Source organism: Leuresthes tenuis, unplaced genomic scaffold (genome assembly GCF_036924035.1).
Source record: "Leuresthes tenuis unplaced genomic scaffold, fLeuTen1.0.hap1 SCAF_23, whole genome shotgun sequence".
Taxonomy (NCBI): Eukaryota; Metazoa; Chordata; class Actinopteri; order Atheriniformes; family Atherinopsidae; genus Leuresthes; species Leuresthes tenuis.
Genome location: NW_027325377.1, coordinates 4,977,396 through 5,004,364, shown reverse-complemented (window position 1 = coordinate 5,004,364; position 26,969 = coordinate 4,977,396). Strand labels below are relative to the sequence as shown.

General features: G+C 40.8%; 2 protein-coding genes across 2 annotated transcripts in view; one reads left to right on the top strand and one right to left on the bottom strand.

The window, feature by feature from the left end:
* The window catches only part of LOC140283077 (CD9 antigen-like), a 237,946-nt gene that overhangs the window by 72,453 nt on the left and 138,524 nt on the right, over positions 1–26,969 (top strand). The window lies entirely within an intron of this gene.
* LOC140283096 (SLIT-ROBO Rho GTPase-activating protein 1-like) overlaps positions 742–26,969 on the bottom strand; it is a 36,050-nt gene continuing 9,822 nt past the window's right edge. Inside the window, exons 2-23 of the mRNA XM_072377750.1 lie at positions 26,544–26,739; positions 24,878–24,932; positions 24,676–24,783; positions 22,380–22,442; positions 21,533–21,730; positions 20,719–20,847; positions 20,125–20,346; positions 19,634–19,735; positions 17,286–17,483; positions 14,502–14,586; positions 14,362–14,389; positions 14,184–14,217; positions 13,069–13,129; positions 10,689–10,766; positions 10,462–10,596; positions 10,065–10,170; positions 7,792–8,016; positions 7,188–7,267; positions 6,669–6,870; positions 5,118–5,249; positions 3,780–4,113; positions 742–2,843 (exon numbers count right to left, since the gene is read on the bottom strand). Of these exons, the coding sequence (XP_072233851.1) occupies positions 2,382–2,843; positions 3,780–4,113; positions 5,118–5,249; positions 6,669–6,870; positions 7,188–7,267; positions 7,792–8,016; positions 10,065–10,170; positions 10,462–10,596; positions 10,689–10,766; positions 13,069–13,129; positions 14,184–14,217; positions 14,362–14,389; positions 14,502–14,586; positions 17,286–17,483; positions 19,634–19,735; positions 20,125–20,346; positions 20,719–20,847; positions 21,533–21,730; positions 22,380–22,442; positions 24,676–24,783; positions 24,878–24,932; positions 26,544–26,739 (3,233 nt within the window). The 3' untranslated portion in view covers positions 742–2,381. The remainder of the gene's footprint in view (positions 2,844–3,779; positions 4,114–5,117; positions 5,250–6,668; positions 6,871–7,187; positions 7,268–7,791; positions 8,017–10,064; positions 10,171–10,461; positions 10,597–10,688; positions 10,767–13,068; positions 13,130–14,183; positions 14,218–14,361; positions 14,390–14,501; positions 14,587–17,285; positions 17,484–19,633; positions 19,736–20,124; positions 20,347–20,718; positions 20,848–21,532; positions 21,731–22,379; positions 22,443–24,675; positions 24,784–24,877; positions 24,933–26,543; positions 26,740–26,969) is intronic.

Genomic DNA, 26,969 nt, shown 5'->3' with positions numbered 1-26,969 from the left:
TATATAGTGCCAAATCACAGCAAAGGCACTTCAAAGATACAGTCCGATTCAACCTAATTAGAATCTATTCATTGTGATACAATCACAATCCAATCAAATGAATTAATTTGCTAAATTTGTCCAATTCATAGAGCCAATAATAAAGTTCCTTAGCTATGCACAACCTTGCACACAAAGACTGGTTTCTCCAGATTCTGTTAATCTTATGATGATATTTTTAAATGTAGATTATAGAAGATCCAAAGTCTTTAAAATGCTACGTTTAGGGACATTATTGTGAAATTGCTCCACAGTTTGTACAAATTTTCTTGTCAATCTTTTTTTTTTAGAGACTCTACCTCTCCGTAGTGCTCTTTTTATACCCAGCCATGTTACTGAGCTGTTGCCAACGAACCTTATTAGTTGCAACATGTTCCTCCAGCTGTTTCTTTTTAGTGACAGTTCCAGCCTTTTGTTTATTCTGAAGTTATGATTTGATTGGTGAGGCGTTCACTTACTCATGTAGCTGTACCCACTTAGCTGTACCCAAACTGCTAGGACAGAAATGATTTTATTTATTTGTAATTACCAAACCTTGTTCTTTGGAAAAAGCACTTTTGTTTCGTTTGGACAGTTGAGGGTTAAGATGGATTAATTAAAGGGGCATTGCAACAGAAAGTTAATTAACCCACTAATTTGAATCTTCAAGAAACATTAAAGAAAGGCTCAGTACATGAATGAGTTGAATGCTAATTTATTTGGGTTTATTTATAATATAAATACAACACATTGATACAATCCATTTGGCTATATGAGCTCAACTTCAGGAAGCTCAGTTTTCAAATACAGCAACACTAACAGACAAAAACCGTTTCCGTTATTATCAAACACATTCAAAGAAACCTCCCTTTGAGTTAAAATGCACCAACATGTTATGATGCTACATGCCAAGTACACGATCCTATACATCAAAGTGCAATGTCACAATGGGTTAATGCTAGAATTCATAATTCAGTAATCTACTAAACACTTTATGATTATTTCATTCGGAGTGCTGCTGCTCTTCGTTCAGGACATGCGTGAGTGGATTCACAACTCCCAAAAAAGACGAGGATTAAAAAAAAAGGCACTTTCACATACACACTCTCTCTCTCTCTCTCACACACACAAATATGCATCCACAGCCCATCTCAGCGCGTCATGTTTCATTTTAATCACCACACTCACAGCCCAGTTGGAGGCCACATTCAGTGTGCTGTTCAAGTGTTTTTTGGGCGTTTACACACAGAGCCCCACCCTGTTAGCTTATTGTGAATTTAAGGTTAACTAGTGACTTCAGTGTAACGAGCAGGTAAACCATTACTTTGACACACACATACAGAAAGTGGCATGCTTTTTGCACTCGTACTGTGTTTCCTAACTTGCACTCGTGTGTTCTGGCACTCAAGGCAGGCATGAATTATCTATCTTCTATCGCTATTCTAGTGCTTCTGCACTTACAACTTACAAGGGAGCAGAACAAGGGCAGGCAAGCAGGGCGCACACACATACACACAAACTCGCCTTACGCTCACTCAAACAAACAAGAACTAAACCATACACCCACCCCGCCGACCCAGAAAAAGCTTCCCCCTCCTCTGGGTGCGAGGTATGCTCTGATAACACAAGAAGGCTGTTAAAAAGTTGAGCGAGCCGCCGCGTTTACAGCAGCTCGCCGAACATTCAATAAGATGGCTGAACAGTCGTTAAAAGCTGAAAACATTCATTAAATAGCCAGACGTTGGTTAGGTAAGTTTTCTGTCACAGACAACCTCAAGAGGCGTTTGAGGTGTGAGTGAGCTTAGCAGCTGAACCGAGTGAAAAGAACAAAAAAAGAACCAATTAAAAGTCACACGGACGTTGTTGAACCATCCTCCTCCTGTTAACCGACTGAGTCGCTCATCGCAGATACAGCAGCCAGTCGGCGACAGGCTCTTCAGCTAGCGCGGGCCTATCTTCATTACATCACAGCCAACATTCACGTCACTGAAACTACATTTTTACTGGAGCCCCCCCATGTCTCAGTTCGACAGGACAGGAATATCCACCTACGCTCGGTCCTGATCTCCTTATCAGCAGTTCTTTTAGCTAACCTTTGATAAATGCTTCAATACATGGAGAAAGCAAACTCCTACACACCAAGAGAGTACACACCAACCTGACGACACATAAATATCATGGCATATCATATCATAGGTCATGTCATATATTATAGTTTGTTACTACATTAAAAGCCTTTTCGTCTGTCCTACCGTTCCTACCCTCATGTTCATAATGATCGATAAGCAGTACCCTGATCTCCTCTTCTGGCCCATTTTTGGCCCGGGTAGGCCTGATTTGGCCTTCTGTTGGCCTAGTTTGGCTCACATGGTGCAGGATTTGTCCAGCGGTGGGGGCAGAGGTGGGGTGCTGCTCTTGGGTGGGACCATAGGTTTGGGTCTCAGGGCAGGGGGCCGCAGCGGAGCCCCCATTCGGGCAGCTGCCACAGGCTTAAAGGAGCCCAGGGCATCAGGGGAAGGGTTGGCTGGTCTGGGAGGTCCAGGTGGAGGTCCGGGGAGTGGACTGACAGGGCTCAGAGGACTGAGGGGGCTCGGAGTGCCGGGGGTACCAGGGGTGCCTGGAGTCCCAGGGGTGCCGGGGGTTCCAGGAGTGCCTGGCGTGCTGGGGGTGCTGTGGGGACTTGGAGACTCGGAGGAGCAGGTGGTGACAGGGCCGTTCTTTACCTGCTCCAGAGTGTCCAGAACCACGTCGGGGGCCGGTCGGCAGCCCTGTCGCTCCAGCTGCCTCAGCTCCCCAAGAGCCACGGTCACCGTCTCCTCAATATCCTGACGGAGGGACAGAAAGATGAAAGGACAAGTCAAATTTATCCATCTCATCCAAACAAGTAAGGGTGGACACACTGCATCCGCATTTAGTCTTAGTTTTTGTTCAATAAATGATAATAATAATACTGTGAAATGTGTTGTTCACCTGAGGTTGTATTGACCTAAAACCTCTAAAAACAGAACTGGAAGAGGTTGTGCTGTTTTTCACACGACTAAGTATAAAGATCTGATATAAATGGAATAAATGTTTAGTTGATTCCTTCCTTGGTCTTTGAATATTAATTGTAATACTTTTTAGGAAGATTTGGATAGTTGTTCTATGAATAAACATTCTGAAGACATAATTCTGAATCTGGAAATCTATTACCATCAACTGTCATAACAAGCAAGTTTTATTAGAAGTGTCATCAGTAAACTGAATAACTTTTAATGGCACATAAAAGCGTGGCACACTCAGGTCTTACGATGGTGAACTCATACTGTTATGGTTGTAATGGACACATTACTATCGTACTATATCACTTTATATATTACTGTATCACTTCTCTGATCTTGGTGATGATGAAAAATAGGCCCAACCCCAGTTCTTCCCCTTGGCCCTGCTCCTTTGTTCCAAAGGGATAAGAAGTCCCTTTCCTTTAGGGGATATAGAAGTTGTGGACATCTACCATCCAAATGCCCCCCAGTGATCCCGGTTGAAGGGCTAGATGATCACCACACCCTTATTCCCCAAAAGAAGAGCCACCTTGCCCCTCGAAATTGGAGGAGTAGGGCAAGATGGTGAGGTGAAGGGAAGGAAATTGTTTTCCATGAGTGTCGTTCAATTTGTGGATCTAGTACCTATTAAATCTAGGTGATTTTTTAGGGGAAATTCTTACAATAAGCTTTAATTAATGTCATCTGCATAGTTAACCCTACCTGTATGTGTGTGTGTACCTGGGCCAATGCATCAGGGTCCATTGCTCTGGATCGAAGGGAGTCGCTGAAGCTGTGTTGTCCGCTGCTTGAGCGCCGAATGGGCGTGTCCTCTGGCCTCCGCAGCGAATCATGTCGACTGACCGTCATGGTGATGGCAGCAGAGCGTCTGCGGCGCTCCGGGCTGTCGAGGGGCGGGGTCAGGCCTTGACCTCGCCCCAGCAGCAGCTCTCTCGGACTGAAGTGACCTGTCACTGGTGGGGAGCTTCGCTCCATCACCCCTCCGTTTCCATGATTGTCGTTAGAGCGGCAGAGGGGGCGGCGGAACAGATCAGCAGTTCGCTTCCTCCTGTGACTGTCATGAGTAAGAACGAGCAGAAGAAGTGCAGGTCAATCAATAATATTATGTCTAGAGCCACTCCTCACGTTTTTTATATATTGCCAAGAAAACAGAAAACAGGCACAGCGATCCACTGAAACATGTCCAAACATAAATGTAAATGCAGTATATAAGATAAAGATTTAGAAGTTTGGTCGGCGTTAAACAGTAAGAAAGTCAGCTAGTAGTAGGCAAGTCAGGAGTAAATCTTAACCACATATGAAAACCATGGAGTTAATTTATCGCTCTATATAACTGCGAGGATGATGTCTGTGTATTGCTGAATATGGATGAATGCACGTGATGCATCTGCTAACAAGAACGCTGAAATAAAACTTTATTCAAAGCTTCCACTGTGTCGCCTTGTATCCTGGGAAGAGAGTATAATTCTAATTATTTTCCAGGTACTGGTATCAACTTTGAAATTCTAGTCTGGCGACAACCCTTTTTGAGGTATTTGAAGCCCTGGAGATGACAACAGGTTGCTGTTTAGCCAGATATTTGATTAATAAATACAGATTTTAGTATTAACTGTTGTATAATACTCAATTTGGAGGATTTTTTTCCCCATTGTTTCCCTTCACCCAGCCTCTGTTATCATTACCAAATAGTTGAAACTCCAGCTTCGTACACTAATGTTAATATCTTAATCAGAGTAGTTTTACTTAAATTTGATTTCAAGTGAAGAATGTCTACAAAGTATGGAGTAGGTTTACATTCAACCACTGCTGAACACCTGTATTTCTTCCACATGTAAGCTGTCTGCACTTTGACTGCTAACCCTGCTCCCTGGTTGTGCATGTGTTGTGAGAACTGACATTAAAAACTCTCTGCAGTCGGGGAAACTGGTCACATGAGAGCTAGCTGTGAGAACAGCATGATGAAAATTGCAGGTATTTTTAGAGGTGAGAGAAGAAGCTGGAAAATGGGCTAAAAATTCACCCGCCTTGTGATAACGGGAGGTGTCTTACATCACAGACCTGTTGTAGTTCTCTGGCGGTCGGATGTCAGTTGGGGAGCTCAGCTCGCTCCTGGACCTCTTGTCATCAGTGCTGCTGCTTCCTCCGTCGCTGTCAGCTTTCTGACTGAGTGTGTCTGACATGGCGTCAGCCCTAAAGACACAGACTCAATCAGGACAAATCACTGCTGGACTAACATAACACACCAATCATCAATTAACTGATCAATAGCATTGCAGTTAGCGACTTGCTCAGTCCAACAAGACTTTTAATCAACGAGGTGTGCAATCCAGCAGCAACTAATCTGCTCAAATCCATCACTGCCGCTCGTTCATTAATCAAATGGGCCAATTACTGTAGGTCATATTGTCTATGCTTGTTTCCAGTTTTACAATTTTGTCAAAAAAATAAGACAGGGATGTTTCAAAGCTTTAAAAAAATCTGTTGATCAAACATCAAAGTAAAATGAACTAATCAAATCTTTAAATAACCAAATAGAGTCATGTGAAAAAGAAAGCACACCCTCTCTTTATGTGTCAGGACATAAAAAATCATCTGGTTCTTACCAGGTTTTAAAAGCTCAGATGAACAACAACACATGACATATTACACCATGTCATAATTACTTTAATAAACAGCAGAAATGTGGAAGCAGTGCGAATATAAACACATTGTTCCAGAAGTCGTGTGGTTTGTTCAGATGTAAACCAAGAGAAACATCTTTCTCCTGCAGCCCGTCCAAACAAGCCATCCTTGTTCAGTCTTTTTCTAACTGTGCTGTCATGAACTTTAACCTTTAACATGCTAACTGAGGCCTGGAGAGTCTGAGATGTAGCTCTGGGCTTTTTCACCTTGGGGTGAACTTGCTGGGACGTCCACTCCTGGGAAGATTGACAGCTGTCCTGAATGTTTTCCACTTGTCTTCCACTGTGGAAGCAGTGATGATGGACTTAGGTTTCACACACTGCTTTTGCATTTTGTCTGTTATTGTTAAATAAATAATGACACAGTGTAATGTGTCGTGTTGTTGTTCACCTGATGTTTTTATCTCATTTTAACACCTGGTGAGGAGTAGGTGATTTTTTATTACGTCTTTATATATAAAACCTTAGAATTAAAAAGATCTACTTTCTTTTCACATAAAATGTTATCTTGATGTATAAATAATCATGAACTTATTAACACAATAATATTCATTTACGTAGAACCTGATGTGGCTGTTGGGGTGACTATTATCTTATCTTGAGCAAAAGACTGGCACATCAGAGCTATGTATAAATGTTGTAAATGTAGAACAATGAAGAATACAGGTAAAAACATGACAGTTTTTTCATGATAAAAGCTATAAATATGACCAAATGTTTTATTTATATTTCATTTAAAATAATATTGAAACTATATACAAAACTTGCATTTTGAATAAATTCAATAAATTAAAACCAAATTTCCGATGATCCAAATTGACCAAACTCACTAAAAGCTCACAAACATAATTCTGTACAAAAATTACAGAAATATTTGGGTGTGTTTTCAGACTGTACTGTACTCATTTCTTGTCTGATGTGTACAAACCATCTGGGGCTGTGCACTCGCCTGTCCTTCACCACAATGTATTGATGAGGCACCAGGCCGTGGTTGCCGTTGAGCCGGCCCTCCCACCAGTCATGTGACGCGCGCTGGAAGAGCTGCAGAGACGCTCCCTTCTTGAAGGAGAGCTCACGGCCCGACCGGCCCACGTAGTCGAACCTGGCCACCGCCTCCACAGCTTCACCCTCTGACAGGGAGTGAGGAGGTGAAGAAAAGAGCCAGATGTTGAAACAGAGGTGAACCTGAACCTGACAATCAACAGTCTGTGAGGCTGTCCTTCTCCTGCATCTCAACCAATCAGATTAGAGCATTAAAGCAAGTATTTTTTATTAATTCAGTTAGAGATGAGAGGAGTAAGGAAGAGAGGGTGGATGCGGAGAGGGAAAGGAGGGAGGGAAAGTGGTGGTGTCTCCATGACTGCCGTTGCCGTAGCAACCTCTCTCGACCAGGCGGTACAGGGAGGGGAGTGTGGGCGTTTGTGTGAAGGTCAGGGGTCAGGCATACCCTCGTCGCTGGTCTGGGTCTCGGTGCCGGCATCGGGCTCGGCCTCCTCCAACGCTCCCGGCTCGCTGAACGGACTCTCGCTGCAGGGAGAGGAAAAGCAGGAGAAACCGTCCATTCAGTATGGGAACAAAGGGACGAAAACGCATGCACAGCGGGAGACGAGGCTGCTCGTCAGAGTCTGAGGACGTTTACAGCAACAGCTGAATGTCAAGATTTATTCACTGTGGTAAAAAGAGGAGCACAGCACAATCTGTCACACTGAAGGGGGGAAGCTTTCCACAGAGGAAGGATAAATGTCTAGTTTAATAACTCTTGCTTCTGATGAGTCTCTAGAAAGTGACATCTCAATGCTGCCAAAGTGTGACCCTGCAGTTCCCACAGTACCTTTGGATGCATTTTGCCTTTATTGTTCTCAGGTTATAGTTAATATGGACTAAAACAAGTGTTTGCTTCATGAGTCTGTGTTCAAACGTGTGTGGAGAAATAGTTAAATCAGTAACACACATCTGAAGCTACAAAAGTTAAAATCTACATAGAAAATTAAGCTTTCCGAAGGAGAAAAGCAAATATGTTAAGCAACTTCTGCGGATTTGAAATCCCTCACCAGTACTGGTCTCCAGTCATGCACTTCTCATAAACTGGGCCGGGAACCTCCTTGGTGTCGGGGAAGATGTTGTCATGGTGCAGGATGACTGTTTTTATGACCTCATTCACGTGCGTCTGACAGGCCACCTGGTCAAGTGTGTCGGGCGTCGGCAGGAGGGTGGGGCCGAATACGATGGCCAGGTTCCCAGCATCCATCATGTTCTCGTCACTGTACTGGGAGAGGCTAGAGGAAACAGGAAGCAGTTTAAGAGCAGTGAAACATGATAAAAAACATAACTCTGAGAGCCACCTTTTTATTATTTCAAGTATTCATGAAAATTCCGTGAAAATATCCAAGTAACAGGAGGACACTAGGTGAAAAAAAACACCTAACATTTTACAAAGAAAATAGAAAAAACTGAATGCCTTATGTAACATTTATATGTAACATATAAGTCACTTATAAAGTGAAGAACAACAATACAACTTTAGTACAGTAAAGTACATGTGTCAGTATGAAAAAAGCTTTGCAAGGCAGTGCAGAGTGTGAGTTAGATGTGTTGGGATGTTAGCAGAGGAGAGGTTCTCTGAAGAGATGAGTCTTTCTTGAGGATAGATTACATTTGATATCATTTGTTAGCTCATATCAAGAGCCAGACAAATTCTAAATGAGTACAGTCTGGGCTGAGACTGCCTTGTGCGAAGGAGCAAAATCCGGTAGGCTCGAGTTAAAATAGCTGCCAACAGAGCCTGAAGTCACTATGCAGGGTGACCCAGATGAGTTCAATGAATAGTGGATGAAAACGAGATGTGCCACTGCTTTCTTTAACACTATGCTGAGAGAACTGGTAGAACAAGGGACTTCCACCATCAGGCCATGGACCAGTGTCAGGGATTGAAGCATTTGTTACTGAGCTGCTAGAGGTTCTGAAAAAAAATGAAATACCTTGAATTTTAAGCATATAACAGATGCTAACTGCGCTGTATTACACTGAACGCAGCATTGTCTGCATCACAGCACCTTCAGGGCTAATTAGCGAGCAGTCACCCAGCTTCACTGTCCACAGAGTTTAACTGTGGCCTCTCAACCGTAAATGACCCAATAAGAGCAAAGGAATGGAATCATGACTTATTTATGAATGTCTCCCTGTGACCCAAGAACAAGATCAACTCCTTGAAATTGATGGTGGGCTGAAACCTTTGGATGGACAGGTGGGTCACTGACACAAATGTGGTGAAACATCCTCAAGAACAAAGAGAGGAAGTCCAGTTTTATTCAAGCGTTTCAGAACATCTCTACAGATATTCTGGATGAAAGTCAAACTGAATATGGAGCCATGGGAGTGCAAAGGCTCTTTACATACCATACAAAATTCCTCTGCTGAGTGGGACTTTCCTTAATGAATTAAACCAAAACCAGACTGCTGAATGGGTGCCGCATGTCCCTCAATGGGACCATCGCTCCTGCTAATTCAGTTAAGATGAGTTAACATGAATTTAAGTGGTCACATGAGGAAATTGCATGAGAGTATATTAAGAAGCACTAGTTACATCTCATGGTAACAGATATAGATATTACCACTATCTTATGAGTAGGCTTTGTCATTATGAAACTAGTGAACTGTGCAAGAAAGGGTGGAGACCCCTGAGCTGGATGAGTACTAAACAGCCCGTGTGCTCACAGTTCTGTCAAATTTTACAACATAAACGCAATAAACATAAATTTACTTTCATCATCATCTCAATGTTCAAAATATCTGATGTACATTCCTATGAGCGATGAAAGGCAAATGAGATGCAAGTAAATTATGACCCCATGGCTCATTACATGATGGCAATTTTGTTGTTTTAAGTGACATCTTAAAAATACATGTCTCTAAATACTTTGCTGACCACTACCGCAGCTTTCATCTGATCTAAAATACTGATGCTTGATGGTGAAGCTCCTGGTTTAATAACATTGTAGCTGAAAGCGTTTCATAGCTCTGCTAATAAAACACACCAATTCATCTGGCTGGTACATCACACTTTCACGATCACACTTCTCGCTCACACCTCCTGCCTCCCCATCCGTCACTGTGCTTTCATTCTATATTTATTTGAGAGGCAGCAGAAACAAAATGAGCTTGGTTTTATCATTTCTACAAGTGTACACTTTGATCCCCTCTCACTACAAGAGCCTCTCACACCTTTCCTCAGCTTTAAAACCATGTGGGAGCTCTGGGAAAATAGAAAGAAATGGGCAATTATCATTAGATGAGAGGGCCTGGTTTTGTGTGAGTGGATACTCACTGGTTGAGGAAGGCGAACAGGTAGCGCATCACCACCAGTGTTGCCCTGGGGACGCCCAGCAGGATTTTACGAATGCACTGCGCTCTCTCGTACAGGTTTTCTATTCCTGTGGTGAAAAAATATGCAAGACAAAATCATTACGATTCCCTGAGACATCTCAAGGTCTCTGTAACATAAACGATACATCCCGAAAAACACAATGGTGCCGGTGCCAAATAAAGAGAGTCAGTGGCTCCATATCTGCTGTGGATGAGATGCGTTTCAAAAAGACAAAGAGACACCAAAGAGAAACGAAGACAAAAGAATTGAGAATAAAAGCGTGTGTGTGTGTGTGTGTGGGCAGACGAGAGACAGATTCAGCTTGTACTTTCATGGCAGAATACAGCACAGTACTCACGGACGCAGGAGATGAGGTCATTAAACCTTTCCTTAGGAAACAGAGGGTTCTCCAAACCTCTGAAGTAGAGCTTCAACACTCCAGCCACTGAGTTGATGTCACGGTTGCTCTCCTCGTCAATCAGAGGGTCATTACCTGTACAAGAAACAGAAAAGACACCCTCACCAACAATGTCATCAGCCTCTCAGTCATGTGACCCTGCAGTGACCTTCAAGTCGACCTCTCACCTCTCTCAAAAGAGTTCTTGATGTCATTGACCTCAACTTGTGATCCTGAGACCCGGAATATGCCTTGATGCTGAAGACCTGCGGGGAACAGCAAAGAGTTTCTTAGGTGTTAGAATTGGGGATGCACAAATTAGCAATAAATGATAAGAAATCACAGGCTATGAAAGTATCTTTCCTGAAATGCAACAATATTCTTTTAACTGGCACCTAGTTGTATGCTACTGCCATGACACATCAACAGAAGAGTGTTTTACTACGTACATTAAGTGTGTGTTACACTGTTTGCTAAGATCCACTGAGCCAAAGCATGAATTGCTGTCGGTGGCTTTTTGTATGTGTGTGCTTATTTGTGGGTGGGTTGGGGAATTATTCAAGAATTGGTCAAACGGTGTTTTAAAACTTTTTTTACCTTTCTTTTTCCAGTATACCATTTATGCTAATGACTAAGCCGGCGACGCTAGTCATCAGCCTAGATGTACTAGGTACACTAGTTACACTAAAGATACACTACTTACAAATGTTGTAATCACAAGTTTTATCAGAAGGTAATCTTCCTCATCCGCCAAGAAATGCAAATTGTGAAGGAACAATTCCTAGTATTTAACTAAAGGATTCAAAACAAGCTTAAGAACTAGTTATCTAACCTAAGAATATCAGTCGCTGACCAAGGGATGCTAATCACTAAACAAGGGAGCGTCCCTTGAACACTAATTACCCTGTCTAACCAGGGAATGTTATGGACTAGCCTAACAAAGCAAGCTAACAATCTTGGGATGTTAGTCAGCAAACTAAGAAGGCTAGCCACTAATTTAGAGATGTTAATTACAAGTCCCGACTGTAGATTTTCATATACCTAGTAATGGGAAGTCAGAACTCAATCTTCAACACCGAAAAGCAGGAAAAAAACATGTCTGTCTCTAGAATTGCTTTGTGTCTTTGCTCATACAGTCTATGCTAAAATTAAACACTTTTCTGCCAAATTTCTTTTTTTTTTTAACTGTAGAGATAGAAAAAGCCCCAAAGCATAAAAGATGTAATCCCACTGTGATTTTTTTTATTCTAAATTGACTGTCCAGATTTGACCATGGTCTACTTTCCTGCAAATGACAAACCAATTTAGGCAGCGTCTTTTTTCATAAATATTGTCAAATAGGCTTTCTTCTAATAATAATGTTCTTTACAGACGCACCCAGATAGTCACTATTTTGGCAGCACTCAACTAATCTAGACAAGTGCAGGCAGATGTTTCTTTACTTAATCCAAGAAGTTACAGCGGTGTGAAAAAGATAAGTTTTAATCCAAGATTAATCACCATCTAGAGGAATTAAGTAAAATCCATAGGATCAGTTGGGGAAACCTCTCCAGAATTACTAAATGGGAATCCTATTTCTGCTTGTTTCTGGTGGTCTTTACTACAGTGGATAAACTGAGTTCCTTGTATGAGATATACATCTGTTATAATCTTAATACATGTCCAAGGTAGCCATGAGATTCGCCTGCCTAATAGACTGTAAAGGAGACACTGATCAGCTTCACCCCATGCCAACCTGGTTTTAATACAGACATTGGCTCCATGTTGCGTCTCGGGAGTTTTATATCTACATATATTCTCTATTTTTGCCCACATGCATCTATTCAAAGTATCTAAAAATCACAGAAAAGAATAGAGAAAATATTGCTAATATATACTGCCGTCACATTTTTAAGTAGTTTCCAGCCAAGTGTAACAAGAAACGATTAGAATTCAATTATCTGAACCTGATGACCAGTAGAAGTAATGTCAGTGTTGGCTACAGGTCTGATTTCCACATTATGAAGACATTAAGACAAGCCAGCGTGTAAATAAATCTCTTCTTTTCTTTCCCAGCACTGTGTATAAGGAGTAGTAAGAGACTGTAGCTTCTCAGTCACAGGCAGCAAAGTAAAGACCGTTCTCATCACCAGCTCTTTCTGTAACCGAACATTTAAAATGAGGATATGGCTTGATTTAGTTCAATTTTATCAGCTCAATTCTCACAGGACATTTGCTGTGGTGCAGTTTTGGTGTTTGCAGAGTGAAAAGAAGAAAGAAACACAGTGGTAGAAGAAGATAGTTTTCATATAAAATGGAGTGTTTAACAGGATTTCAAAGACTTTAAGAAAACAGAAAGTCTACAGAAAAGGATTTAAAAGCCTCCTGCTGCACAACTCACAATATTGCACTTTTAGTCAAGACTTGTATAAAATCTACCGACGACCCACCGTTAAACACAAAACACGAGAAAAAAGCATTCACTTCAGGGCTGGCAGATACACTGGGTTTTGGAAAATGGAACTCAGCACACGGTACACCTAATTCTAGTTCATGACAACTGAAATTGTGTCGACAGGCGAAACTCACCGTGTAGGTTGATGTAACGGATGCAGCTCTCCACAAGCAAGGGTATGGCTTTGGTTGAATCCTATCAACAAAGTTGATATTTCATTCATTCAATAAGTTCTACTTACTAACTAAAACACAACATGTTAAACTTAATCTAAAACACATTCAGACAATTTATCATGAATTACATGGTAATATGTTATCATTTTTATTTAAAAAAAGGTTCAATAAGAGAGTGAATTTGTCTAATCACAATCTTGTTTAGCTTTTCACTGTGAAGTCACCACAAACTTTCAGAGAAAAGAAAAAGATTTTTCACAACCTAAGATGAAATCAGAGAATGAAAGTGTCTGTAAAGGTGTTATTATAAAGTTATATTGACAGCTGATGTTGGAGATGTAGACGGGAAATGCAGGGAAAGAGGCGGGAAAGCAACAAAGAACAACACCATATATGTAGCTTGATAGGAAGGTAAACCTTAAGGTAGCTTAGCTTAGCTTAACTTTTATCTCTACATCTTTGACATCTTTCTTTTACATTTCTATGCTTTCTTTTCACCTTTCAGCCTTCGCAAGCTGCCAACGTCTGGATTGTCTGGATACCATCCCCCCACAGATCAAAAGCCGCTTGCTTTAGTCGTTAAATCAACAATATCTTAAACGTAAAAATTGTTCCAGACTGTGCCCTTGCCAGCTTACTCTGATTCCTGCAGCAGCATCTTTTAGGCCAATTCCAACCCTCAGAGGTCACTGCCCTGCATGTTCTAGATGTTTCTTGGCTTCAACACAACTGGCTCAAATTTATCGGCCCTTAGCGGACAAAAAATGTAGGGCGTGACCCCTCCAGGATCAGTGTTGAGGAACGCTGCTTAAGGGTTATTTTCTCCAACCATTATCTCCAAATCATTTAAAGGTTTCCTTCTAGAACCCACTGACTCTATTACATCCTCCCTCATACAGCTCCACTAGCTCTCCAATAGTCTATAGCTTACCTTTAAGTGATGGATTTTGAAAAGTGAGGACATAGAAGACACATACCCCCCCATCAACAATGGAATTTATACCCTTAACTGCAAGCTATCACCACAGACTCCCAGACAACCCCCCTGCAGCCTGATTGAGGTGAAACTCTACCTGGTGCTTGCTATGGGAGTTCTTCCGCCCACGACTGTGATGAGCAGAAAAGGAAGAAGAGACAGAGGAAAAGAGGTGTCTCAGTTTCACAGTTCAAACTGAAGTGGTAGGGAAAGAAGTAAGGTTGATTATTAAAGTGAAGAGGAAATGTGCTCTTTGACATTAGAGAACGCCTTACCTGGTAGTCAGCAGCTCAGCTTTATATCCTGCAGGAAGAAAAAAGGAAACGGATGTGAAGTTTTAAAGCTAAAAAAAGCAGATAAACATCTTTATCACAACATATGAGATGGAAGATGAGTGAGTTTCTGTCAGTCTTACCCTCTGCTAAGGCTTTCTTTAATGTGTCATGTTTGGCCTGGAGTTTGGAAATGAGATTGCTTCCCTCCAGGTACTCGCGGAATTTCTGAGGATTGAAAAGAGACGAATACTGTGGATTTGCATGTAAAGTCTACCAGAGGTGGGCCCTACTTAGAAGAAATAAACAACGACCCAGATCATACAAAGATGCTGACAAATACACATTACTCAGAACCTCAAAAAAACAACTATCTGTTGACATGTAGAGCTAGATTGTTTTTAAAAGTTCAAAGCCCCTCCTTCCTTATTTCATCTGCCGGGGATCTTCTTATAAAGGATTTTTGCTTCCCAACTGCTTCCCTTTGTATAACTGTCCTGCAGAAGAGGATGTCATTTTGTTTTTTAATCACAATTTATCCTCATTTTTGTTGTACTTTTTCAGTGATTTTTTGTTCCTAATATCAACACATCTGTTTTTATACCTTTTACAAGGAGATTTTAGTATACTGGTGTCTGTAAAGTGATATTTAGGAGTCGAATGCAGGCAGCTATATTGGGATTGGTATCCTGTGGGATGCAACAAAAATCTGGTTGGAAAAAAACAAAAAAAAAAAACAACTACGGCTTCAGCTGAAACTACATAAATGGAATCAACAAATGAAGTTGAGACAAAGGTTTAAGCAGAACTTGACAGTACAAACACAAAGCTAGGAGAGTCTGTCAGAGAGACAAAAGTTGGAGGGTTTTTTTCACCCTTTCACTTTGAGACTTAACAGACATTTTTTACTTGTGTTGATTTGTAAAAGAAAGGATGTATGATGTTAGGCGTTGTTTTACCCTCATTTTACCTTGTACTTACTTTCATTCCTTGTGTATCAACTGCTGTTACTTGTATGTGATTCAGTAAATGAACTAAACTGGCATTGCTTTCTAATTGTGGCGTCTTACAAAGGTTCTGTACAGTTACTCAGGCAAGCGCAGATGTGATGGCTAAAGGTGCTGGAACACCTTTTTAGGGGTTAGTTCTATCCCATTTAGTTTTTAAAATAATTTTGCTGTAAATAAAATGCATTTTAGTTGCTGCTCCTCTGCATGTAAAGGAGCCAGTTGAGGTAATTTGGGCATCGGATCAGGATGCATTCCAGACCTACGAGGTGGAGGCCTCGGGGCAGGCCCAGGACCCTCTGGAGAGACTACATCTCCCAGTTGGGTTAGGAATGACTCAGTGCCCCGCCTGAAAAGCTGGAAGAGATGGCAGTGGAGAGGGAGGTTCTGAGGACCTCAGCTTAGACTGTGGTTCTGTTACATGGACAAGCAGCGGCAAATAAGACCCGAGGCCATCCGAGACACACTTCAGTGAAGCTTCGACAGCGAGGACGCTGGAAACCGACTGACGCTCAGCTGTCGCAAAACAACCATCTGTTTAACTTTAAGAAGGAGGAACTTTTAACAGTTGGTACATTGGAACTGAAGCAGAATTATCCGTACTTTCTTTGGTGTATTTTGCAAGATGAAGTTAGATGATTTTTGACCATTTGCATAGCTACCAACGACACACTTCTGCTGATGTTTTCTCAGGCACCTTGGTCTCTATGTCTTAAAAACTTTCTTCTGTAATGAGAATTTAACACTGCAGGCCCTTTTAGATTCTCAGTCATTTATTTTCCAATTGTGTCCTGCCACTGCCAGCTAAACTCCACTTCACCAACTATTGGTGCTTGTATGCAAGTAATCACACATTTGCTGTGTAACCAAATTATACATATTTGTGCATTTAAGACATTTAACAAACCCTGCAACCTGGAGCGGGCACCATGTTGATGGTCTTTTTTCTTACTGTTATTGTCAGAAAAAAAGCTAAATCTTCATGTTTAGCTTTATGTGGATACTGTTTTTTTTATTTACATCGTCATTTCATTTTCAATTTCCTCTACTGATTTAATTATTTCTCATCAGTGTAATTGCTTATCTAGAATTCCATCCCCACATTTTTTTCTCAATTTTTTCTTAGCCTTTTTCACGCTATTTATTTCCTAAAACTTAAATCCTTGTATATTATTTATTCATAGGTGCATTTTATTCACAATCCTATCCCCTTTGCGTTCACCTCCTCCTCACATTTTCTTTTTACATCTCCCTGTCTCCTGTCTTGCGAGACTGAAGCAGAAATATCCATTCATATCAAAGTAATTATTGGATAAATTAATTTTTTTCTTTATTTAAGTGGCATGTTTTGGTATATTACTTTATATATTGAGCTATTTATACATTCTATGTATTTATTTAACATTATGGCACTTTCAGTCTTCCCTAAATATGCCAAAATCTTTGTCTTCTAATGAAATCTCTGAAGTATCGCCTATGTCATTTCACATTCCAGCTAAAAAGCATCCAATCCGGATAAATGTCATCATTCCCTCAAATAGTACTGATCTGTTGATGTTGCTGGGGTGATTCCATATTCCTGGCGTATGTTTTCAAGGTTAAGTGAAATATCAAAGAAATTAAGGTAGAGGCGCATTTCCTTTAGGAGACTAGTACAAATTTGAGGATTTTTTATGGATTTTTTTTTTGTTTGTTTTTGAGTTGAATGAATATGTTTTGTCATGATAGAAATACTTGCACTCTTGTTTTGTCTCACTTTTATGAATGAGAACCATGTCAATGAAACCCTTTAACCCTGAATAGGGAGGCTTCTATGTCTTGCACACATTAGTCTATGATTTACGATAAATCAATAAAGTTGAGTCTAAGTCTAAGAGACTTTGACATCAGTGTGAACATGATGCCCTGCTGTTTCCTCACATTGAAGTAGAAGAGCTCCGTCTCCTGCTGGTTGGCCCGTCTCTTGGCCAGACTCGGTTTGTTCAAGTAGCCATCGGACACACTGGACTTTACCGACTCCGAGGATGGGCTGTGGGTGAAGCTCTGAGAGACGTCGTAGTCTTCCAGCACCGTCGTGTCCTGCAGGGTGGTCAGAGTCGCGCCCCACGTCTTCTTCACCTAAAGTGATACAAACAAAGGTTAATGTGTGCATAAAGAGAAAATCAATTTTTTCCACCATGTAGACTGAACTCCAGATTTGTGCTCTTTATTAACCAAACTCAACTCATGAATTATGACTTTGTAATTGTTAAAGGCGGTAAATGTTTGAGGCGGCGTGTGTCCACGCCCACTACATATGCAAAGTGTGCCTGTATTTACAGCAGGGATAATGGATGTAAGGGTTTTTATTTGCCTATGATAATAGGGGTGTGTTTGTGTGCTTGTTGGAAGCTGCTGAGACATGCAGATGCAGCTCATTAATCCCGACTCCTTCAGCATTTTTATGCCCTTCAGGCTGAGTTAACAGCTGCCCTCTGTGCTAGACAACAGTGAGGGCACCAACAGACTGTAGCACCAAGGCACTCTCAGATGGCTCAACTTTATTTTTAGAGGCTACATCTGCTACATTATCACCCCATTAAAACTGTATAAATTACCATAACTCTGAGCAAAGTTTTAACTGTCAGAAAAATAAATAACGGATGAGGTTTTTGGGCACTTTAGTAGATTCTGTGTGTTTGGTTAGTAGCTCAACAACTACTGGGCAAGTTGCAGTTGGTTCACACAAGAAAGGTCTCCAGGGTATAAATCCAAATGAATTTCCACCAACATCAAAGATATTTTCAGCAGGTCTGTTGCTGAGCTCATTGGGAGCTGTTGGGAGGAATAAAAAAAGAAGCACATTCCTACAATAGAAAATGGCCACAAAAATTGGGAGAACAGCAAATGCTACACCAAAGTCTGAGCCCACTAAAAACAACTAAAGGTAAGAGGATACAGAACAATAATGATTTGAGAAATATAGCTACAATTCCAATCAGAGATGGGGACTCGAGTCACATGACTCGAACAAACAAAGACTTGAGACTTGACTTGGACTCGAGGTTTGGGACTCGTAAACAATCTTCATTTCATGAAATTATTGTTTCTGATCTTTATTTCATTCATTCCGATGTATGTAAGGCTGATAGGAGGCTGAGCGCAACATAGCCTCATGCATGCGTGCAGCCACTGAAACTCAAGCTCATCTGGAACTGTGCCATATGTTGTCACATTTGGTTATAAAGCGTTCACACAGACAGCTAACAAGCGAACGGCCACTTGCAAAGTGTGTGGTATCAGGATCAATGATGCCGGCTCAACTACGTCCAACTTCATGAGGCATCTGAAAACGCACAAGGATAGGTCAGTCTCTCTGTAATGTGAAAGGGAAGCTTAGCGCGTATCGACAGCTAGCAAACTAATCAAAGTAAACAGTCCTGTAAACTATATGCAGATTATAGCCTCATTGTTCACTACACGGCGCTGCTGATTTATCTGCAGCAGCCTGTGGAATTTGGGAAGGACTTTGGTTTAGTAGCCTAGGTTAACAGTTACTAAACCAAGACTGTGGATGCAGCATAACGTTAATCTAATTGCTGTTTTAAAATAGCTTACTTTTACAATTTCAGGGACACCTGATAAAATTCCAGGTTGACACTGTCAAAAAATTAAAAATGCACTGAAATTGCGCTGAAAAATGTTATCAATGAGAAGTTCAGGCTACACAGCCAGTTATTAATATGTCTGTTAATGTATCCTGTGGTGCAGAGCAAGTAAACATATTCCCAAAACATTTATATACTTCAAACAAGCTTTCATGGCGTATCTTCACATTGGTTTGAAATAGCCCTGTTAAGTGACCATGCTCTGATCGATTGTGATCCTGCAGTGTATAATGATATTACATATATTGATATATTGAAGCCTATCCCAGCTGCCATTGGCCAAAAGGCAGAGTAGACTCTGGACGGGTCACCAGTTGATAGCAGGGCCAAAACAGACCATATGAATGTAAACTGTGCAGGGTATAACGACTTCAATTATAATCCATCTTCTAACCCAAAGCCCAGAAAACTGACAGCGGTCTAAACAGGAGTCTTGCTGCTAGTGAGGCTAAAAACATGCAGCATCAGATGATAATCCACACATGTGGTTCACACATGGATTGATTGTAGTCTTATGTAAGTTCAATATAAATCCTCCGGTCCAGAGCTTGATATCCGCTTCTCTCAATAGTTACTTCAGTACATTTCTGACAAAAACGTTGTTGTGTTTGTGTGTCCAACCTCCTCATTCTCTATCTTCAGGGAGGCCAGGCGGGTCTGGAGCTGAGTGAGTCGGAGGGTGAGCTCAGCCTGGAGCTGCGGCTGGGACGCGATCTGGGTCACCTGAGAGTAAGTGAAACAAAAACACGAGAATCAGTAAAACCCCTTTGTCTTCACTTACAGTGGACGTCCCGCTCAGTTCACGTTTAACCGTGTTGTAGCGTGCTGCCTGCGTCACTGCAAGACTTTTCATTCACTATCTCAGCCATTCTGAATGTTTTCAAATAAATCTGATGACGTCCAAATTTGCAGTAACAGGTATTTTATCGACTGATCATTAATATCAGTACATATCACCCCTTTTCCCACAAAATATTTATAAAAATGGAACATCTCTCCAGTTACATCATCTCCAAATATAATTTTAAAAAACAATGTGACTGAATCTCGACTCACATGTTCTAATTTCCGTCCCTGAAACACATGTTTGTTAATCATATAAATACACTGACTGTGTCACCCATGTGGGCCTGGAAGCTGAAGCGCTGTGGTGGGCAGAAGGCAGTGGGGTAGAGGCCCAGCAGGCGCTGCCTGTCACGGGCGGGGTCCAGATTCTCCACGGCTCCCTCCAGAACCTCCAGACCCGCCCTCCTGGAGGCTTCAAGGCTCAGTTCGGCTGATAGATAGGTCCTCAGAGCCCGGCTCAGACTGGAGTGGTACCCTAAGTCACAGCACTGAGACAGACATGGAGGAACACGTGTTTAAAGTTCTGGAAATGATGCTCTACATATTTGGGGACAATCTTTGAGACCGTTTGGTAATATTAGGTTGTGCTTCTCAGGTTAAATTCTGGGCAAAGTGAACTGATTTATGGTGCCGTTTGTGCTTTTTGATTTTTGTCAGTTTTTAATCTCCAACTTGAGAAGACTACGAGAAGAACAGAATGAATACAATTTTAAACAATGTTTTTGTATTTAAAAAGAATTTTACATCTGGTGTCCGATGTTCATAAAAATCCCCCTTCTCACTTCAAAATTACACACACAAGCATATATACATACACATATATGTGTATGTTCTGCCAAAGTACAGAGTGATATACTTACGTCTATGATATCGGGCAGGTCATGGATGTAATATTTAAACACAGAGGCATTGGTGGCCTCCAGAGTCAGCAGATACTCATTTCGGGCCTTCAGAGTCTTCAGTTTGTTCTCAGAGTATTTTGCCTTCCTCTGATTAAGAAAAAAAAGACGAAAAAGATGAAAATCTTGATTTTTAGAACATATTACATATACACGCGCACACACAAACAATAAATAAATACACAGAAATCTGTAAGCCATGATACAAAGGAAATTGTTTTTTTATTTTTGTACATATACATACAGTAAATATACGTATATAAAGCATAACTGTACAAGTGGACCCCATAACCTGTATTTACTGTTCCTGATTGCGATTCCCTTAAAGCTTTCCTCTGCCTGCATCAGTGCCTGCACTTACTGAAGAATTATTGGCAACACTTGAGCTACAAATATATGAAATATATGAAATGTGAAGTGTACCAGTGACATTTTTGTCCAACAAAGCTGTAAAACTTTCACATTTCATCCTGAAATTTGTCATAAAAGAGGAGAGGAAACAGAAACTTCAAAGCTGTTGATGGTGATATCAAGTGTTGAATAAAGGAATGTTTGATTAGGTGAACATTAGCCAAAACAATGACCAAAAAGAGAAGTCAAATTGAGCTATTCCATAACTTGTGTTAACCATGATTACGACAGCCCATTGCATTTGCTTTGATAAGGTTTTTAACCTATCAGGTTCAGGTTAAATTCAGCCAGTATCACTCAGGTGCTACAATAACCCAACAAAATTTTAACACTGAATCAGGTGTTGCCTAAAACAAAGTGTTACCTTCTCTCTCATCTTCTCCATCTTGCGGGCCGCGTTGCGTCTCTGGTGGCGTTCTTCTATCCGCAGGCCAAACACAGGCTCCACCCCTCCGCCCGTCCCTGACACGCCCTTCACACGGCCCTCCTGACGCTCCGCCTCCCGCAGCTTGGTTTCCGCATTGATCGTCTCCACATGGTACATGTGATATGTCTTCATCACCTAAGTAACAGCGACCAATAAGATCACAGTTAAACAGAACCTCACACTGCGGCCAGGAACCGCCATCTTTATTCCCCAAGGTTATCAGGCTCACTCTAATCTGATTTCTGGTGTTTGGACAGGCAGCTTCAAGGGCCGCAACTCTGACCTTAAATAAACTTTGATGATTGAGTGCCAATAAGAAGCAGATTTTCTCCTTCAAAGCTCTTTGCAGCCTGGAAAAATAATGCCAGAGGAGAAGCACAAGCTCATGGTGGCCCAGAAAAATAAGTGAATGTGAGACTCCCAGAGATGGTCAAATTTACACTTAAAAGGAATTCATTCTGAGCTTTTAGACTATCCCTCCGTGGCTTTCCTTTGGCCCAGTTCTTGTGTTGTTACAGAAAAATACACATTTGAACCTTTTTTCCTCCTTATTTTTCAAGTCTTATGGCTATAGATGAAAATACTCTTTTAAGACCAAATATAAAGAAAGGTTAAAGAGTGTTTAAATTTAAAACAGGCGTCCTCCCAGCAGGTACTTTAAGTGCAGCAGAGGATTGTAGCTAGCTAATGGCCGTAGCTATGAGAAGTTATATTCAAGAGTATTGAGTTTAATTTCCTGCAGAGATCCTTCTTTTAAATGTTCAAAGAGCTGGTTTGTACTTACGGTATAAAGCTCATTGAGAAGCTTCATGAGGTCTTCCTGAAGTTGCATGATGATTTCTTTACTCTGAGAGATGCATATAAGAACAGAAATGATCAGCTGGAGCTCAGTACATGCGTGCACAAAGAGGCGTCTCATGCAAGAACCACTATGTGTCATCACCACATATGTCATCATATGTGATCCTCTCTTATTTAGATGACCAGTGTGAGGATAATCTGCCTTTCGCTTTCAGAGCAAAATAATAATATTAAGATATGAGAGCAAAGTGAAAACAAAACATAACTGAAGGCAAAGTTAATGTCTCATTTTTTAATTCAAATATTTTCATCATTTTTTTGTATATTTTACACTTCATCTTACAAAAGCAGCCCCTTGAGAGTGATTTACAAAAGGCTTTCCTCTGTTGGACAGCCTTCGTAAATCTAATCTACAAAAAAGTGTAGATAACTTTATTGGTTAAGGATCTTGCTTCAGTGTTAAAAGCTTTAGGACAAAGGACTATTAAGGAAAACATTTCTGGTTGAATATTAAGGTTTTGTAAAAACATGCTTTCATGTGCCTTGAATCGGTCAATAAATAAAAAGCTGTTTTTTTTTTTTAAAATCAAGTCTTTTGCCAAGGAGGCTCTTCCTCATCCTGAACTCATTACAAACTATTTGGAGTCATGAAATGTGCAAAGCTAACCTAGAGGTACTCAAGATTAAGAATGAAATGACCCTGACATGTCCACTTAAAGAGTCCAGTACATCGGTACAATGTACTGTACTCCTTTGAGAGTCAGTTTTGTGCACAGATCTACAGAAGTGAAGAGTTAATTTGAATGAAACATGAAGTCAGTCCTCCCCTCAGCTCTGCTGGAGTCAAACAAATAAAACACACATGCGCACTCTATCCTCTAAGTTTAGCTCGCTGTGTTCATAATTAATCTCTCTTCCGGCTCTTCTTTTATTCATGCTACCTAAAGTGCAGCGGCTGCCAGCAGCTATGAACAGTAAGACCTCCATCACATCACCATGTCCTCTCAGAAACTGTTCTTATGAGGGACACTGAGAAGACGGCTCAGTGGCCATGGAAACGCCAACAGCCCCGTGGCCATGGCGACAAGCTCAAGTGATCTTTTCTCAGTGGGTGCTTTGGGAGTGGGATTCATCCATCCTGAGATTCCATAGTCATTTAGCATAATGCAATATTGATGCTGCCACATAACTCCTTCCCCAAACTGCCCGGCTGTTTAATGTACGAAGCAGAGATTCAGCAGAGCAGAGCAGGCAGCACAGCTTGGCTTGTTTCATTTATGAATTCATTTGTTTGTGTGTGGTCAAATCCATTTATTTATCTGGCGCGGCTCAGCCAGCCTGCTGTGCACTAACTCTCAGTATTTGAACAGGTACTTACATCCTTTACTTAAAGCAGAAACGAGTCAATATTTTCATACCAGCAAAGTATCAGATAATCACTTGCAGTGAATGATCAGCTTAATCTGCAGCTCAGTTCAGACTTATCCTGCTTGCAAAGGCTTTATGCTCATTGTTTAATCTTTTTTGTTAAGGTACATATTCTCCCTTGCAAAACAGCAGCGTGATTGCTGATCGAATGTGCTTAAATCTTTAAATGACCCATGTATGCACACTGAGACATGGGGCAACAAAATCTTCACCCACACAGTTAAATTCTCCTATCAATCTAATAGCTTTCAAATTTAAAATATGCATAAAAATTAAACTGTTAAAGTTAGAAATACCAAAAAGCACGCTAATCTCATTAACAAGCTGAACATTTTGATATGTGAATTGCTATAATAGCTGGAAATTTTCAAAGAGTAGTTAAATGCCAAAAGATGCGTGGAAGAAAATAAAATCAAACAGCTTAACTATTCGTTCTTGCTTTTTATCAACTTTGATCAATGTGCTTACCGTGGAGGTCACTACCCATGCACACACTCACAAATGGTGCAACAAACCCCCCCTCCCCCGACACACACACACAAAAAGAAATTAATAACAATCAAGGATTCTCCGAACATTTTAATGGCTTAAAATGAAAAACGCTGTTACTTAAAAACTTAAAAGGTTACAAATACCAAGAATCAGAGGATAAATCCTGTGAACGAGCTGAACGTTTTGACATTTCAATGGTTTTAATGGATTAAAGTATGGAGGAATTGTTAGGTGGCAAATGGATAAGATGGATGAAAACAACACTGTGAAAACTATTGTTTTTATTTCAGATGAGCTTTAGAGCACTGCGACAAAACTGCAGATTTGTCACAGTACATGTTGATGATAAGCAGGCTCACCCTCTTCAGCAAGCGAGCCGAGTCCTCGCTGATGTGCGTCAGGCGCGTGATGACATTGTTCAGGTAGAGGTCACTGAGGGTGGCGTGGTCTTTACTCTCTCTTCTCACCTGATTAAGAAAGCCGGGGGTTGGAGGAATGTATCATTTTTATATATTCTCTTACAAGTCTGCTTTGAGGAAAGTCACAAATGCATTAACTGACCTGGTTTAACAACAAGTACCAGCAGTTGACGGGAGAGAGCAGGTTCTGGTCCTTTCTGGAAGAGGCAACAAGAGAAGCAAAATAAACCCCAATCTTTTGCCACTTTTATATCCTGTGTGAATTAAACGTGGTATATAAATATTTACAATTATTTTCCATCTTCTGACAAGATCCGCTTGTTTCGGCCCTTTCTTCATTAGCATACTGACACAGAGAAATACCTCAAACGTGGTGTTTTCCTCTTTATAAAGATTTTATGTAATTTCATATTGTTCATTAACATTCAGTTTGATTTAGACTTTGGGATCTCAACAGGATTTTTAAACATTTTGCTTTGTAGGTTTGGATGAACAGTTTCTGAGCACCTGTCAGCAGTTATTCCTTCATATAAGAATATACTAACATATTTGGTAATGTATCATTTTTTTTAGAAATGATATTTTTTGGACATTTTTGATGGTGCAGATTAGCATTAGCTAAGACAGCTAACCTTAGGTGTTAGCATAACGGGTGACTTTGTGGCTACATTCAGGTACATATAATTAACAGCAGCGGTGAGAAAATGTTGACATTTTCATTACCGTACATGTAAATAAATACAAAATCCCCGCACAGACATTGTCTTTAACATGTGGATTATAATTTTTTGGATAATAATAATATTATCCAATAATATCCGATATATCCGATAATAATTTTTGGATAATAATTAACAGTTTAGAAAATCAGGGTTTAAACAGGGCACAGCAAGCAGTCTTGAGATGCTCTGACAGTAACTTTGGGCTAACACATAGGCTTCTTTTCACTTCATTTGTTTGGCCGTCTCAGAACAGAAAATGAAAAATATGTGAAGAAAAGCAGCCTTATTTGAAATTTGGCTGCATTATCACACAGTATATGCAAGCACAGAGAGTAGGAGAAGCAAACAGAGGTCAAGGGTTCTCACAAAACAGAATGCAACATAATGATGGTCATGAATATGTAATCAGAGTATGACATCATCACACAACATTCAGCAACTTTTTAAGTAGACTTCAACTAGTTCCTGTTGGAAATATTTAGCAACACTGTATGAACATGACCGCAGTGTTCCTCTCACTTTTCCGCTAACGTTTTAATGTCTTTAGCGCTATAAACAGAACAACGTGGCTTTTTAGTTATAGAAAATCAACTGGTTCTTCGAAGGTTCTAATGCAGAAACAGCTCTGAGTTGGCTCCAACACCAGCCCAACATCGTCTGGTTGAAAAGGAGTTACTGTGGGTGGATTTGAACCAGTTTGGATTGAAGATGGTTCAAGTTTAGCTGCACTGAAACCTTCTATAGATCATGTGTGGTAACAAAACAGACCTGGTTCAGTTTCAGCGCTACTGTACTTGGGCTGGACATTGTCATATCATATTTGGGACAAGTCTGTTCTTCTAGCTCGTGGTAATTCTGTCATTATGGGGCTAAACAATTTCTAAACATATCTTTTCTTCTTCATCTTCAATGACTGCTGATTTAATAGTGTGTTTGTTTTTATATTTCTAATCATAAACCAAACCATCACTCTTCAGTTTGGTGAGCCATCTCATGAGGACTTTCTTTTTCATCCAAACAGGAAGCCACATCCTGATGATACGATTCTATACGTCGACTTAAACGCATACACACACATCAACCCACTTGTACTGCTGATGATCTTTTGTGCTGCGTGTCTTGGCCATGAACCGCTCTGCTAGCTTCTCCAGGTTTCGGGAATATTCCGTTTCGATCTCGGCCTTCTTCCTGAAGAAGTCCTGCAGGTCCTGAAGCAACTGGACTCGCATCTCTGTCTGCTGCTCCAGACAGCGCTGCTGCTCCACCAGCTGGGTCCGTACATCTGCACACAGTCAAAAACCCAACCCCAAGAGACTGAGCAAACGGGACAACACACCTATCTACCTTTGAGAAGCTCATACCAGTCAATTTGTTGGTTTTCCATAGAGTTAGAGTAAACATTCTTCAGTAATAAATCAAAGAAAAAGTTCAGCTGTTTACTCTGCTGCTAATGATAAGAAATAAGGAAACTCAGACAGTAATAATTTGGTTTTGATGTCATGCTATGTAAAT